We start from the raw sequence: 15,654 nt of genomic DNA, 5'->3' as shown, positions 1-15,654 counted from the left end.
GTATGGTGAACAGCTTTGTACGTCAGCGTTAGGATTTTGAATTTGATCCGTTGCGCAATCGGAAGCCAGTGGAGGGATTGGCAGAGGGGGGTGGCGGAAACGGAGCTGTTGGAAAGGTGAATGAGTCTGGCAGCCGTATTCAGGATGGACTGAAGCGGGGATAGCCAGCGGCGAGGCAGGCCAGTGAGGAGGGAGTTGCAGTAGTCGAGTCGTGATATGATGAGGGAGTGGATGAGCTGTTTAGTGGTTTCTGGGGTTAGGAACGTGCGGATTTTGGCGATGTTGCGAAGGTGGAGTCTGCACGAGTTAAAGATTGGACTTGGGGCTGGAAGGATAGGTTGGAGTCCAAAATGACACCAAGTACTCTGGCCTGCGGGGCGGGTTTGATGGTGGCATTGTTGGACATGATGGAGAAGTCAATGGGGGGTGGTGTCCGGGCTGGAGGGAAGACAAGAAACTCGGTTTTGGAGAGGTTCAGTTTAAGGAAGTGGAGCGACATCCAGTCTGATATGTCGCTCAACAGGTGTGTGATTCGGGCAGAGACCGAGGGGGTGAGGTGGGGGGTTGAGAGATAGATTTGTGTGTCGTCGGCATAGAGGTGGTAGTTGAAGCCGTGAGAGTGTATGAGTTGGCCAAGGGAGGAGGTGTAGATGGAGAAGAGAAGGGGCCCGAGGACAGAGCCTTGAGGGACCCCAACAGAGAGGGGGAGTGAGAGGGAGGTGGTGGCATTATAGGTAACGCTGAAAGAGCGTTGTGACAGGTAGGATGAGAGCCAGGAGAGAGCAGAATCTCTGAGGCTGAGGGAGTGTAGTTTTTTGAGGAGGAGGGGGTGGTCGACTGTGTCAAAGGCCGCAGAGAGGTCAAGGAGTAGGAGCACTGAATAGTGGCCATTAGCTTTGGCGGTTAGCAGGTCGTTGGAGAGTTTGAGTAAGGCAGTTTCGGTGGAGTGTAGGGGACGGAAGCCGGACTGTAGGGGATCGAGGAGGTTGTTGTCGTTGAGGTGAGAGCTTAGGCGGGCGTAGACTAGGCGCTCGAGGAGTTTAGATGTAAATGGGAGCAGGGAGATGGGTCTGAGGTTGTTCGGGTCATTGGGGTCCAGGGAGGGCTTTTTAAGTATGGGGGTGATGTGTGCATGTTTCAGAGGGGAAGGGAAAGTGCCGGAGGAGAGGGAGAGATTGAAGATGTGGGTGAGGGAGCGTAGGATGGAGGGGGAGGGAGGTTAACTTAAACCTGGGGGGGTACAGCCCACCCCAGCACCATCCTAGATCCAGCCATGCCTTCCAGTATCAGCTAACACTGCTCAATGAGCCTCCTGGCCAAATCCTTCCTGGAGTTTGCTGCTGTTGTTCCCGTGACTTGGGGATGATCCTGCAGCTCTCTTCAGAACTGGTGCCACCCAGGACTTCATGTAGCTCTCCAGAGGCCTTGGAAGGTTTAACAGCACTTTCAGGCTGGTTCATCCACCAGCAGGCGAAGGACGCTGCAATTCCAGGCTCCAAACCTTATTCACACCTCAGCCCCCTGCTGGTCACTCTGTCCACCAGGGATTGGCTGAAGCTGAATACATGATCAGCTCAGACTCTACGCTCCCACCCACTATGTTCCAACACATTCTGGAAGGTCAGTGGGAGACAGGCAAGCCTACAGCTGCAGAACCCAGACAGTCCACACGAATGAAATCCAATTCTTCTGAGTACAACAGAGCCCAAAATACTACATCTGCCTATAAAAATATAAAGACTCCGCGAGCGCTTACTAAAAAAGCAGCTATTGCACTAAAAGGAAAACCATATGCCTTCAAGAAATAAATAAGATAATTGTGTAGCGCTAAAACGTATATCATAAATCAATATATGAAATCAATATATAAAATAAATCTAGAGGGTGTCCAATTAGTAATTCAAATATGTGCGTTGAAGGAAATGCTCTGGTGATGTGAAAAGTTCAAATGGATATAATCACAGTTCAGACAAACATCAATGCTTTCAATAATTGTGACCAAGGTGACTCTGTTATTCCCAGTAGTATACGATTCAGTATTCCGGTGAAGTGCGGGATATAGCTAAAATGCACACTCACCAGATGCGCATATATAAAGTTGGAAGTTTCTTTGGTGACCATCCCAGTGCCTGGAAGAGGTTGATCCAAACATCTCCGGCTTATCACCATCCTGTAATCCAGATGAAGGCCACCTAATTCTAGGCTGTATCCGGTACCACTCTAGAAGGGATCCCTGGCAGACCACCATTTACTATATACAACGCACTTTATATATGCGCATCTGGTGAGTGTGCATTTTACCTATATCCCGCACTTCACCGGAATACTGAATCGTATACTACTGGGAATAACAGAGTCACCTTGGTCACAATCATTGAAAGCATTGATGTTTGTCTGAACTGTGATTATATCCATGTGAACTTTTCACATCACCAGAGCATTTCCTTCAACGCACATATTTGAATTACTAATTGGACACCCTCTGGATTTATTTTATATATTGATTTCATATATTGATTTATTTATGATATACATTTGCCTATAGCCTCCTTATTAGTACCTGACTAGAAGAGTGCTACACATGCATAGTAGAATTATCCCAATTCGGTCGCAAAAGTGGAAATCTGAACAACAGGTAAGATCTGTATTGCAGTTAAATTGGTCCAGCTTGGCACAATGTATGCCTGTATATCTCATAACTGATGGCTTGCTGGGGAAGCTGACAATCACTGTAGTGATCAGTGTTACTACACTGATAGCTGCAATCTTCTGGGTCCTGTGCTGAGAGGCCAATCTCTGCACATTGACCACAGGGGGGGTCGCTTGCTCTGCACTTCCGGCATTATAGCCCCGGTTCACACTGATGCGGTGCGGAATTCGTAGCATTTTCAGTGCGAATTCTGCACTGCATCAGAATCGCACCGTTCATACGAACCGATGCGGGTATGTTAACAACGCGGTTCGATGTGCAGAATCGGATCACATGGGTGTGAATACCTATGCGATCCGATTCTAGTGCAGACCAAAAAAGGGTCCTGCACGTTTTTGGTGCGGGTGCAGTGCAATATGAGCCATACAAAATGTATGGCTCCAATCGCACCGCGCACAAATCTTTTGATAAATTTGACAAATTTTTTGAGACAGATAGAGCTTTCTTTTGGGGGTATGTAATCTCCTCTGGGGTTTTTTATTTTTTGATAAACAAACCAAAAACAACTGAAAATTTTGAAAAAAAAAAAAGATTTTTCCTAGTTTTTGTTATACAAATTTGTAAATAAGTGATTTTTCTCCTTCACTGATGTGCGCTAATGAGGCTGCAGTGATGGGCACTGATGAGCAGCCACTGGTAGGTGGCACTAATGGGCACTAACAGGTATTGATGGGCACTGAAAGGAAGCACTCGTATATGGCACTGTTAGGCGGCACTGACTGGCACTGTTAGGCAGTACTGATTGGCAGCTCTAATAGGTGGCACTGATAGGCGGCACTGACTGGCATTGATAGGTGACACTGAAAGGCAGCTCAGATGGTCACTGATATGTGGCATTGATGAGGCACTGACAGGTGGCATTGATGGGCACTGACAGGTGGCACTGCTGGGTCTACACTGATCATCAGTGCCCTGATGATCAGTGTACATGTCCCCTCTGAGGAATGCCGATTACCGGCTCTCCTCTCCTCTGTCAGCGTGACAGCTCGCGAGGAGAGAAATGTCGATAACCGGCATTTCCCTATTTACACGTGATCAGCTGTGATTGGACACAGCTGATCACATGACCGAGTCGCCATCTTTGGCCTTCCATTGATCGGTGATCCGCTGTGTCCGAGGGACACAGCGCACCGCCGATCGCCTCGCCGCGCATGTGTGGTTAGAGTGGGAAGATGTCATATGACGCCCTCCCAGAACGAGAGAACCGCCTTGCGCCCGTCATTACCTTATATGGCGGGTGGGAGGTGGTTAAAGGGATGAGGTGACAACCCTAACCAGAACGTATCAAAAATGCACTGGACCCCCTCCCCGAAAAACAGGAAACAAGAAGAAAAAGAGCATCTGGAATCAGGGGCGTACCATGAAATCAGTGGGCCCATCATTAAATTAGCCCCAGAACCTGAGGCTGTATGGCTCTGATCGCACCGCACACAATTCACATGTGATTTGTACAGGGATGCACTGCGGTTCTTGCGCACATCGCTGGGATTCACCGCACCACATATGTGTGAACCCGGGCTAACTTTTCTATTTTCTACATGAATACAAGGCGTTGCTTGGATGAGGTGGTGGTTAGGCTGTTACATCACCCTACCTTGTCCAATCCGAGAATTCCTTGTGTAGTGATCCCCTGATGGGAACGAGGGCCCCAAGGTGCAGGGTGGGCCCATGGCCGGATCTAAGGGGGTGCTGGAGTGGGCGGTGCGGTGCCCCCAGGGTGTACGGTGCCCCCCAGAGCCAATCCCCTCCCAGCGTTGCCGACCATCTGTAAAATCAATAATTCTCGATGATTAGTGTATCAACCAATAGCGCTGCTTATCTGAGTAGGAGGGAGGGACTGCTAATGAATTGCTCCGCCTCCTTAGACAGTCAGCACAGCACTGTAACCCGCCCCTTTCCCAGCCCGCCACATTTGACTCAAGAGACGATGCTGGCAGCCGGAGTGGGGCTGGAGGGAGAGGATACTGGAAGTGCTGGCTCCCTAGAAGGCATAAAAATCGGAGCGAATGAATCACACAGCTCTGTACATGGGAAGGCTCTGCACACAGGTGGGCTGTACACACAGGGAGACCCTGCGCACGGGTGGGCTCTACACACAGGGAGACCCTGCGCACGGGTGGGCTCTACACACAGGGAGACCCTGCGCACGGGTGGGCTGTACACACAGGGAGACCCTGCGCACGGGTGGGCTGTACACACAGGGAGACCCTGCGCACGGGTGGGCTGTACACACAGGGAGACCCTGCGCACGGGTGGGCTGTACACACAGGGAGACCCTGCGCACGGGTGGGCTGTACACACAGGGAGACCCTGCGCACGGGTGGGCTGTACACACAGGGAGACCCTGCGCACGGGTGGGCTGTACACACAGGGAGACCCTGTACACGAGGGGGCTCTACACACAGGGAGCTCTGTACACGGGTGGGCTCTGTACACATGTGGGTTCTGCACACGGGGCTCTACACACGGAGACTCTGTACACGGGGGGGCTCTACACACGGAGACTCTGCTCACACAGCTGAGAATCCTCATTAACAGACTGACATGTCGGCTGCAGCATCTTCATGGAATCTAGTGATCAGTGTGTTCCCTTCCAGCCTGCAGTGTGCTCCTCCGGCAATGATCACTGATTAGGGAACGACTCCCCTGGTCCTTGTCCCGCTGGATTACTTCTTTGTGTTCACTGGCACTGCACACCGGAGGGTGAACACCGATCTCCTGGAAGACGCTGCAGCCGGCATTACATGTGAGTGTGACGACTTTCAGCTGTGTGTGATCAGAGTCCTGTGTGAGCCCTCCATGATTTATTTCATGGTTTCCTTTGCACGATTTAGGCCGGTAACTTCACAGATGTGTTAACCATTTACTGCCCTCCGAACTGCTTCAGTATTGACCGTAAGATAGAAATTTGCGACTTTCTGCCACTTTGTTATATTTTGTAAAACTCTGTCCACATCTGCGCTGACTGGGAGAATACCGCTCACCTCTAGGACATGCTTGCAGTCTCTGTAGTATGCCTGGGCCCGCCCGCCGGACCGCATCAGCTGCTCTTCTGATTACTGTCTGCCCTATGGGCTCCTGTACATTGATCCTTACTGATTCCTATACACTCTTCTGCTGCCTTCCCGTCCTCTGCCCTGCGGCCTGTCCTCTGCCCTTTCCTCTGCCCTACTTACTTCCCGTCCTCTGCCCTGCTGCCTGTCCTCTGCCCTGCTGACTTCCCGTCCTCTGCCCTGCTGACCCCACCCTGTTGACTTCCCGTCCTCTGCCCTGCTGCCCATCCTCTGCCCTTTCCTCTACCCTTTTGACTTCCCGTCCTCTGCCCTGCTGCCCGTCCTCTGCTCTTTCCTCTGCCCTGCTGACTTCCCGTCCTCTGCCCTGCTGCCTGTCCTCTGCCCTGCTGACTTCCCGTCCTCTGCCCTGCTGACCCCACCCTGCTGCCTTCCCGTCCTCTGCCCTGCTGCCTTCCCGTCCTCTGCCCTGCTGCCTTCCCGTCCTCTGCCCTGCTGACCCCACCCTGCTGCCTTCCCGTCCTCTGCCCTGCTGCCTTCCCGTCCTCTGCCCTGCTGCCTTCCCGTCCTCTGCCCTGCTGACCCCACCCTGGTGCCTTCCCGTCCTCTGCCCTGCTGACCCCACCCTGGTGCCTTCCCGTCCTCTGCCCTGGTGCCTTCCCGTCCTCTGCCCTGTCCTCTGCCCTGCTGCCTTCCCGTCCTCTGCCCTGCCGACACCTGTACAGTAACCTGCAAACTGCTGACCCTATCTTCTGCCCTGCTAACATTTTTTACTACACCCCCACATCAGACCAGCTAGATCCGTCCCTGGGGTGGGCTGACATTACCACAGGGTGGATCCATTGTTATAGTGAGGGATTGAAACAATGTTAGTTGCCAGTCACACGGGGCGTCTTGATAACACTGGTGATGTTAGCCGTGTAAAGTCATGTTAAACAAGTGCGTTTTTCAGCTTTTTTTTTTTTCCTTTTTGCATTAGCGTTTAGCAGCATTTTTCCGTGCTTGCGGTTTTAGCAGTGTTTTTTTGGTAAAAAAATGTCCAAAAATGTTGGCTTGTGGCATTTTATTACGTTTTTCAGCGTTAGAGCGTTTGTACAGCTAAAAAACTCCTCTACAATCCCACTAGTCCTGGGTTTTTTTTTCCAGCCAAAAACTTCCCTGCCAAAAAACGTTGATTCCAGTCTATGTGTGCACGGACACATAGGATAACATGCTGGGGGGTTTACTGGCCATAGAGAAAAAAACATCAAAAGCCAAAAACAGCCGCTGTAAAAACATCCAGTGTGCATGAGGAGTGACTCCTGTAGGAGCAGCTGGAAATTTGCCCAGGTTCTTCCCCAGTGGATTGCCCCGCAGGCAGGCACCTGAACACAGTCACTCATTTCCTCAATAACCAGTTTAGGGCTGGTTGTTTTTATTTTTGGAGAACTTGAATAGTGATGAGGGATTTGATTGGGACATTCCAAAAACAGAAACTAACAAATTGAGGACGGAGAATGCCTTTCTGCAAGGCTGAAGCAGATGTCCTTGCACATGGCAAACTGTAGGCTTGGCTTGTAGAAGAACAGTAAAAGCAACAAAATCAGTGAAAGCACACAGGCATGGTTCTTTAGAGAGAACTAGGCAGACTAAGCTCTTCAGGACATCAGCCGAATGCCTCCTTTAGCAAACACACAGCTGAGTCTCTAGCACTAGACGGGTGGCAGCAGCTCAGGAGTCTCTAAAATCTCTAAGCAGCCTGTACTCGTAAAAGGTCCAGGGACAGCCGGTTGCCTCCTTCCAACTTCCAAGCGACACTTTCCTCCAGTGATACCAGACTACACTCGCTGTCCACTGTTTTAAGTACACCTTGCCAGTACCGGGTTGGACCCCCTTTTTCCTTCAGAACTGCCTTCATTCTTCAAGGCATAGATTCAACCAGGTGATTGAATCATTCCTCAGAGATTTTGGTCCGTATTGACATGAGTTACTGTTGCCTTTCTATCATCTCGAACCAGTCTTCCCATTCTCCTCTGATCCCTGACCAGGGGCGGACTGACCATTTGGAAACTCGGGCACTGCCCGAGGGCCTGGGGTCAGTAGGGGGCCCCATGAGATGCCCCTGGTACCTTTTTCATAGGCTTTTTTGAGTTTGAGCAAGGACACGGGCCCCATGATCCCCTATTGCCCGGGGACCCCATGAGTTGTCAGTCCGCCCCTGTCTCTGACATCAACAACTGCCACTGCTTGGATATTTTCTCTTTTTCGGACCATTCTCTATAAACCCTAGAGATGGTTGTGTATGAAAATCCCAGTAGATCAGCAGTTTTTAAAATACTCAGACCAGTCCGTCTGGCGCCAACAACCATGCCATGTTCACAGTCACTTAAATCCCCTTTCTTCTGATGCTCTGGTTGAACTTCAGAAAGTCGTCTTCACCATGTCTAGATGCTTAAATGCATTGAGTTGCTGCCATTGACTGGCAATTTGTGTTAAATAAAGGGGGGTGGACTCATGTGCTGCCAAAGATGTAAAAACAAAGAAGCTGCTGACACCTAACTAGAATAGATGAAACATAAGTAGATTAAGTGGTGTAGTGCTAATACCATGTGATACTAGAAAAAAAAAATCAAAGGATTCGATATTAAATAGGTGAATACATAAATAATATGAATAAATATACAGGTGTACAGTGGTGCATCTAAGGTGTAGCCCAAAAACATGCCATCAAGAATGTAACTAAATATAAGTGAAACCACTATTAACCAAATATAAATGTATGCGATCATAAATGTACAATATTCATAAATCGTATAGCACAAAGTCCCAAACGTATAACTGTGATGAATCAATCTTCGACCGTTAAAATTAATACATGCTCAAGTGTGTCAGACCATCTGTCACCGGCTAGCGTGCACGCTTACCTCCAATTTTTGACCCTCAAGGAGTCATAAGGCATAACAAATCGCCAGTTAGTCCCAGGTGGGATGAATCTCACTCTTTGGATGGACACAGGATCAGCTTCCACACAGCCCACGGTTAATCAACCATTACAATGGTAAGGCACCTTTACAAAACTCCTCCTCTCTCCCAATGGCTCATAAACAGGGAATCAGAGAAAAAGCCACAATAGTGTAATAAAGTAAAGTTTATTATACCATACACAAATGCCAAAGACCTACTCACACATTAAAATCAGGTCATAGACCCACCAGGCATGACCTGTATATCCCACAGTCAGGGTGCTTGCAGAGGGAGTCCAAAGATGGCTGCGGTTCGTGTGTAATTGCGTCACCACGCTCTAGTCCGACATGTTGCGTCACGATAACACGTGACTTCTTTGGGGGGGGGGGGATTTTTGCTGACACATAATTCTTATGCATCTAGGGGGTGCAATTTAGCATGTTCAACCTGGGCTCTGGGTGACCTTATCCTGGCACAGGAGACTGGTAGTCTTTTTTTATAGTTTTTTTTTTTTGGAGATAAGTAACCAGCTCAGAGTAATCAGTCCGTCTATATTTTATTTTACATAGGCCGTGCCAATGATGGAAATCGCACCGGTTCATGTGTCGGACAGTACGGACTCCCCAGACCTCGGTTCAGAGTTTTCAGGAAAACACATGTACTCTGATGAGTCTTACACCATGAAAGTCATGAGTTTGTCCAATGCAATGTCAAATGAGCATGGCAACGTAAAGCACTTTTTCAATATAAAGTTGCCGGAACTGGTCTCAGGGTAAGTAGACAGGTCAATGTTGACATAAAAAAGTAATGTTTTGCCCTCCAGTAAATTTAGAATTCAATGCAATACAGCTGACATCCAACCAAAAAAGAAACACATTTCAACAGTGGGATGCTTTCACACATTTCTCTTGTCAGTGAATTCTTTCTTAACATATCCTTCTCTTGGCAATATCAGACTTTTTTTGACAGATGCACTGCTATTCTTCTCTGTAAGTGTGGAAGACTGATGGCACCCATGTTTGTGTTCTCCTCCAGGGCTACAAATGGAAAATCACAATTTAATGTCCTAGGCGTTGGGAGTGGACCTGGTGAGATTTCATTCAACGTGCCAATAGTATTAAAATGATTTAAAAGCAAATTACAGTGAAAAATATTGTATTTTGGGAACTGTATAGAGTTAACATTTGGAGTATTAATCCCTTTTTATCATTTCAATTTATGTTTTTTTAAAATTTTATGTATATTTTTCTCAATAACAATTGGGAATGATAGAGAATTATTAATAATCCCCAGTTATATAAATTAATTCCCACTTGACCATTGTTTAAAAAAATATCCCACAAAAAGAGATCTAACTAATAGCCATAATGAATGAACCTGTATCCTTTTCTAAAACATGTTCCAAAAAATGTTTTATTATTACTGTTTAAATCAGACATATACAGACCCACATATACTGCACTTTAACCACTTCCTGTAACTTAACTGCTACAGGATGGCCGCTGTGCGCTAGATCACATATATAAACGTGATCCAGCATTTCTGGGTAGGGGACACGTGTGCCCGCCGCCCCGTCTGTGCTGTCGTTTTCTACAGTACAAGCTGATCAGTGGGTCCCGGCAAATGATTTATGGCCAGGACCTGAGTGAATGACAGAACAGAGCTCTGTGTTGACAAACAACACAGAGCTCTGTACAGGAAGCAGCAATGTGCTGTTGTAAAAACAGGCACATCGCTTAGTAAAAACTTTTTAATGTATTTATAAATGATATAGGGTCTGAGATTAATAATTCCATTTCAGTCTTTGCAGATGACACCAAGCTATGCAATGGGATATCGTCCTTACAGGATGTCTCCAACTTACAAGCCGACCTCAATGTACTCAGTAATATACAAAAAGGTGCAGCGCTAAAACACAAATAGACAAACGTGTATATACATGTACAAACTCATGCAAAGGTATAAGGTGACACTGTGCATTCAAATATACGCCACTATATTGTGGCTAATAGGACGTGAGGAAGGATTATTATATCCAAAGGTAAGTCCAGCGTGAGGATGTGAACAAGATCTCAACTGATCTATGGCTCTCCAAACGACACAGACTGTGTGCACGGTGAAACAATGGGGGTACAGATTACGCACTCACCAGATGCGCAACCTTTGTGCGCTTTTCTATAACATGGAGACTTCCAATGTCTCAACTGAGGTCTGGTCAAATCCCCTTCTTTATTCCACGCCTTGCACTCGGCCTTCTCCTTAGATGGTCACCACTCTACAAATGTACCTGGCTCCCACAGGAGCTCAGAAAAAAACAGAGGCGGCCAGTAGTGCAATATGTCCGATGTAAAGTTGCCGCCGGGACCCCTCGTGGTGCCGGTGGTGTTAGCGTCAAACAGCTGCAGCCTGACCCTCCAGGGTCAGGCTGCAGCTGTTTGACGCTAACACCGCCGGCACCACGAGGGGTCCCGGCGGCAACTTTACATCGGACATATTGCACTACTGGCCGCCTCTGTTTTTTTCTGAGCTCCTGTGGGAGCCAGGTACATTTGTAGAGTGGTGACCATCTAAGGAGAAGGCCGAGTGCAAGGCGTGGGATAAAGAAGGGGATTTGACCAGACATCAGTTGAGACATTGGAAGTCTCCATGTTATAGAAAAGCGCACAAAGGTTGCGCATCTGGTGAGTGCGTAATCTGTACCCCCATTGTTTCACCGTGCACACAGTCTGTGTCGTTTGGAGAGCCATAGATCGGTTGAGATCTTGTTCACATCCTCACGCTGGACTTACCTTTGGATATAATAATCCTTCCTCACGTCCTATTAGCCACAATATAGTGGCGTATATTTGAATGCACAGTGTCACCTTATACCTTTGCATGAGTTTGTACATGTATATACACGTTTGCCTATTTGTGTTTTAGCGCTGCACCTTTTTGTATATTACTGTGTATTGGAAGGTCTTATATGGTGCCTTTGGTGTACAGCTGCTGCTATTTGGAAGGCGCTCGCTTATTTATATGCTTTAGGACCTCAATGTACTGTTTAATTGGGCAACTATGTGGCAAATGAGGTTTAATGTTGATAAATGTAAGGTTATGCACTCGCGGGCTAAGAATATGCATGTATCATACATACTAGGGGGGGGTAGAACTGGGGGAATCAATGGTGGAGAAGGAGCTGGAAGTTCTGGTAGATCAAAGCTTATTAATGGCATGCAATTCCAAGCTGCGGGTTCTAAAGCGAGCAAAATCATCTCTTGTATTAAAAGAGGTATAGAATCCAGAGAGAGAGAGAGATCATTTCCCCGGTACAAATCATTAGTAAAACCTCATCTGGAATATGCAGTTCAGTTTTGGGTACCAATTCACAAAGAACATTGGGGAACTGGAGAAAGTGCAGAGAAGGGCAACCAAACTGATAAGAGACATGGAGGAGATCAGCTATGAGGAAAGATTAGAGGAACTGAATTTATTCTCTCTTTAGAAGAGGAGATTAAGGGGGGATATGATCTCCATGTATAATATATAAGGGGGATATGATCTCCATGTATAATACATAAGGGGGGATATGATCTCCATGTATAATACATAAGGGGATATGATCTCCATGTATAATACATAAGGGGGATATGATCTCCATGTATAATACATAAGGGGGGGGATATGATCTCCATGTATAATACATAAGGGGGATATGATCTCCATGTATAATACATAAGGGGGGGGATATGATCTCCATGTATAATACATAAGGGGGGGGATATGATCTCCATGTATAATACATAAGGGGGGGGATATGATCTCCATGTATAATACATAAGGGGGGGGATATGATCTCCATGTATAATACATAAGGGGGGGGATATGATCTCCATGTATAATACATAAGGGGGGGGATATGATCTCCATGTATAATACATAAGGGGGGGGATATGATCTCCATGTATAATACATAAGGGGGGGGATATGATCTCCATGTATAATACATAAGGGGGGGGATATGATCTCCATGTATAATACATAAGGGGGGGATATGATCTCCATGTATAATACATAAGGGGGGGATATGATCTCCATGTATAATACATAAGGGGGGGATATGATCTCCATGTATAATACATAAGGGGGGGATATGATCTCCATGTATAATACATAAGGGGGGATATGATCTCCATGTATAAATACATCAGTGGTTCATATAGTGAACTCGGTGTAGAGTTATTCACCCTGAGGTCATCACAGAGGACAAGGGGGCACTCTTTATGTCTGGAGGAAAAGAAATTTAATCTCCAAACACGGAAAGGTTTCTTCACAGTGAGAGCTGTGAAAATGTGGAATAGACTCCCTCAAGAGTTGGTTCTGGCCAGCTCAGTGGATTGCTTTAAAAAACGCCTGGATTCTTTCTTAGATACACAGAATATAACTGGATACTAACATTTATAGGTAAAGTTGATCCAGGGAATATCCGATTGCCTCTCGGGGGATCAGGAAGGAAATTTTTTTTTTTTTCCCCTGCAGGAGCAAATTTGATCATGCTTTGCTGGATTTTTTTACTTCCTCTGGATCAACTGTGGGTATAGGATTATAACTTTTTTTTTTTTTTTTTATGGTTGAACTGGATGGACTTTTGTCTTTTTTCAGCCAGACTATCTACAGGTGAAACTCGAAAATTTAGAATATCGTGCAAAAGTTCATTTATTTCAGTAATGCAACTTAAAAGGTGAAACTAATATATGAGATTCATTACATGCAAAGCAAGATAGTTCATGCCATGGTTTTTCATAATTGTGATGATTATGGCTTACAGCTCATGAAAACCCCAAATCCACAATCTCAGAAAATGAGAATATTACATGCAATCAATAAAACAAGGATTGTACATAGAACAATATCGGACCTCTGAAAAGTATAAGCATGCATATGTACTCAGTACTTGGTTTGGGCCCCTTTTGCAGCAATTACTGCCTCAATACGGCGTGGCATGGAATCTATCAGCCTGTGGCACTGCTGAGGTGTTATGGAAGACCAGGATGCTTCAATAGCAGCCTTCAGCTCTTCTGCATTGTTCGGTCTCATGTCTCATCTTTTTCTTGGCAATGCCCCATAGATTCTCTATGGGGTTCAGGTCAGGCAAGTTTGCTGGCCAATCAAGCACAGTAATCCCACGGTCATTGAACCAGGTTTTGGTGCTTTTGGCAGTGTGGGCAGGTGCCAAGTCCTGCTGGAAAATGAAGTCAGCATCCCCATAAAGCTCGTCTGCGGAAGGAAGCATGAAGTGCTCCAAAATCTCCTGGTAGACGGCTGCGTTGACCCTGGACTTAATGAAGCACAGTGGACCAACACCAGCAGATGACATGGCTCCCCAAATCAACACAGACTGTGGAAACTTCACACTGGACTTCAAGCATCTTGCAGTGTGTGCCTCTCCATTCTTCCTCCATACTCTGGGTCCTTGGTTTCCAAATGAGATGCAAAAGTTGCTCTCATCAGAAACAGGACTTTGGACCACTGAGCAACAGACCAGGTCTGTTTTTCTTTAGCCCAGGTAAGGCGCTTCTGACGTTGTTTGTTGTTCAGAAGCGGCTTGGCAAGAGGAATACGACATTTGAAGCCCATGTCTAGGATCTGTCTGTGTGTGGGGGCTCTCGATGCACTGACTCCAGCCTCAGTCCACTCCTTGTGAAAGTCCCCAATACTTTTGAATGGCCTTTCCCTGACAAACCTCTTCAGGCTGCGGTCATCCCTGCTGCTTGTACACCTTTTTCTTCCACACTTTTCCCTTCCACATAACTTTCTATTAATGTGCTTTGATACAGCACTTTGGGAACATCCAACTTCTTTTGCAATTACCTTTTTTGAGGCTTTCCCTCCTTATGGAGGGTGTCAATGATGGTTTTCTGCACAACTGTCAGGTCAGCAGTCTTTCCCATAATTGTGATTCCTACTGAACCAGACTGAGAGACCATTGAAAGGCTCAGGAACCCTTTGCAGGTGTTATGGCTTAATTAGCGGATTAGAGTGGGACACTTTGAGCCGAGAATATTCCACCTTTTCACAATATTCTAATTTTCTGAGATTGTGGATTTGGGGTTTTCATGAGCTGTAAGCCTTAATCATCACAATTATGACAAATCACAGCTTGAACTATCTTGCTTTGCATGTAATGAGTCTATCTCATATATTAGTTTCACCTTTTTTAAGTTGCATTACTGAAATAAATGAACTTTTGCACGACATTCTAATTTGAGTTTCACCTGTATGTAACATTTAGTCCTCACACACTGGTCATTTTTACAGCTGCTGCTTTTTGGTGTTTTTTCTTTCTACAGCCAGTAAACTCCCCAGCATGTAATCCCGTGTATCCATACACACATAGGCTGTAATGCGTGTTTTTTGGCTGGGTTTCTAGAGGAGTTTTTTTTAAGCTGTAAAACACTCTAATGCTGAAAATCGTGGCAAACCGGCTTTTTTTTTTGGTCTAAACACGGCAAAACACTGCTAACTGCTAATGCAAAAATGCTGAAAAACTCGCGTTTTTAATGTTAAGTTACACAGCTAACAAAATAATCAATATGCGCTATCAAACTTGTGAATAAGCTAATAGAATAGAGCTGCTGCAATAACACTTAAAAGGTGATCCCACACTTAAAACATATAGAAATAGTGTTGCGCTAACTCATATATAAATAATAATCCATAAAAAGTTCAAATGTGATAGCTCAATCAGAAAATGAAATGTGGTTGGTGGCGTAACGCATGGGGCGGAGCCTAGTGACATCATTGTGGGAGTTTTAAATTCAAAATCATTCTGTTACTGCTTCTATCATGTGAGTGACACTCTGGAATATTTTTATGTGAAAATAAACAGTATTACACTATGGGAGATGTCTTCTGTTCTTTCTATATGTGGAGCTAAGCTGAGAAGAGTCCCGTATATACTGTCATTGAAGGGGTGCCTGTCATCAGCTCTGCTGCCATCTAGACCATCTT

General features: G+C 46.2%; 1 protein-coding gene across 4 annotated transcripts in view; it reads left to right on the top strand.

The window, feature by feature from the left end:
- The window catches only part of LOC149436223 (histamine N-methyltransferase A-like), a 41,537-nt gene that overhangs the window by 9,189 nt on the left and 16,694 nt on the right, over window positions 1-15,654 (top strand). For 2 of the 4 annotated variants that reach the window (XM_089661844.1, XM_089661846.1), the window contains exons 2-3: window positions 9,234-9,436; window positions 9,700-9,752. In XM_089661844.1, coding sequence (XP_089517970.1) covers window positions 9,234-9,436; window positions 9,700-9,752 — 256 coding nt within the window. Of the gene's footprint in view, window positions 1-4,620; window positions 4,759-5,313; window positions 5,457-9,233; window positions 9,437-9,699; window positions 9,753-15,654 lie in introns of those variants that run through there. The other 2 variants (XM_089661845.1, XM_089661847.1) reach the window with 2 other exon arrangements.

This window comes from Staurois parvus, unplaced genomic scaffold, assembly GCF_062004578.1.
Source record: "Staurois parvus isolate SC_StPar_1 unplaced genomic scaffold, SC_StPar_1.0 ptg001397l, whole genome shotgun sequence".
NCBI lineage: Eukaryota > Metazoa > Chordata > Amphibia > Anura > Ranidae > Staurois > Staurois parvus.
This window is presented reverse-complemented; position numbering and strand designations above follow the sequence as displayed.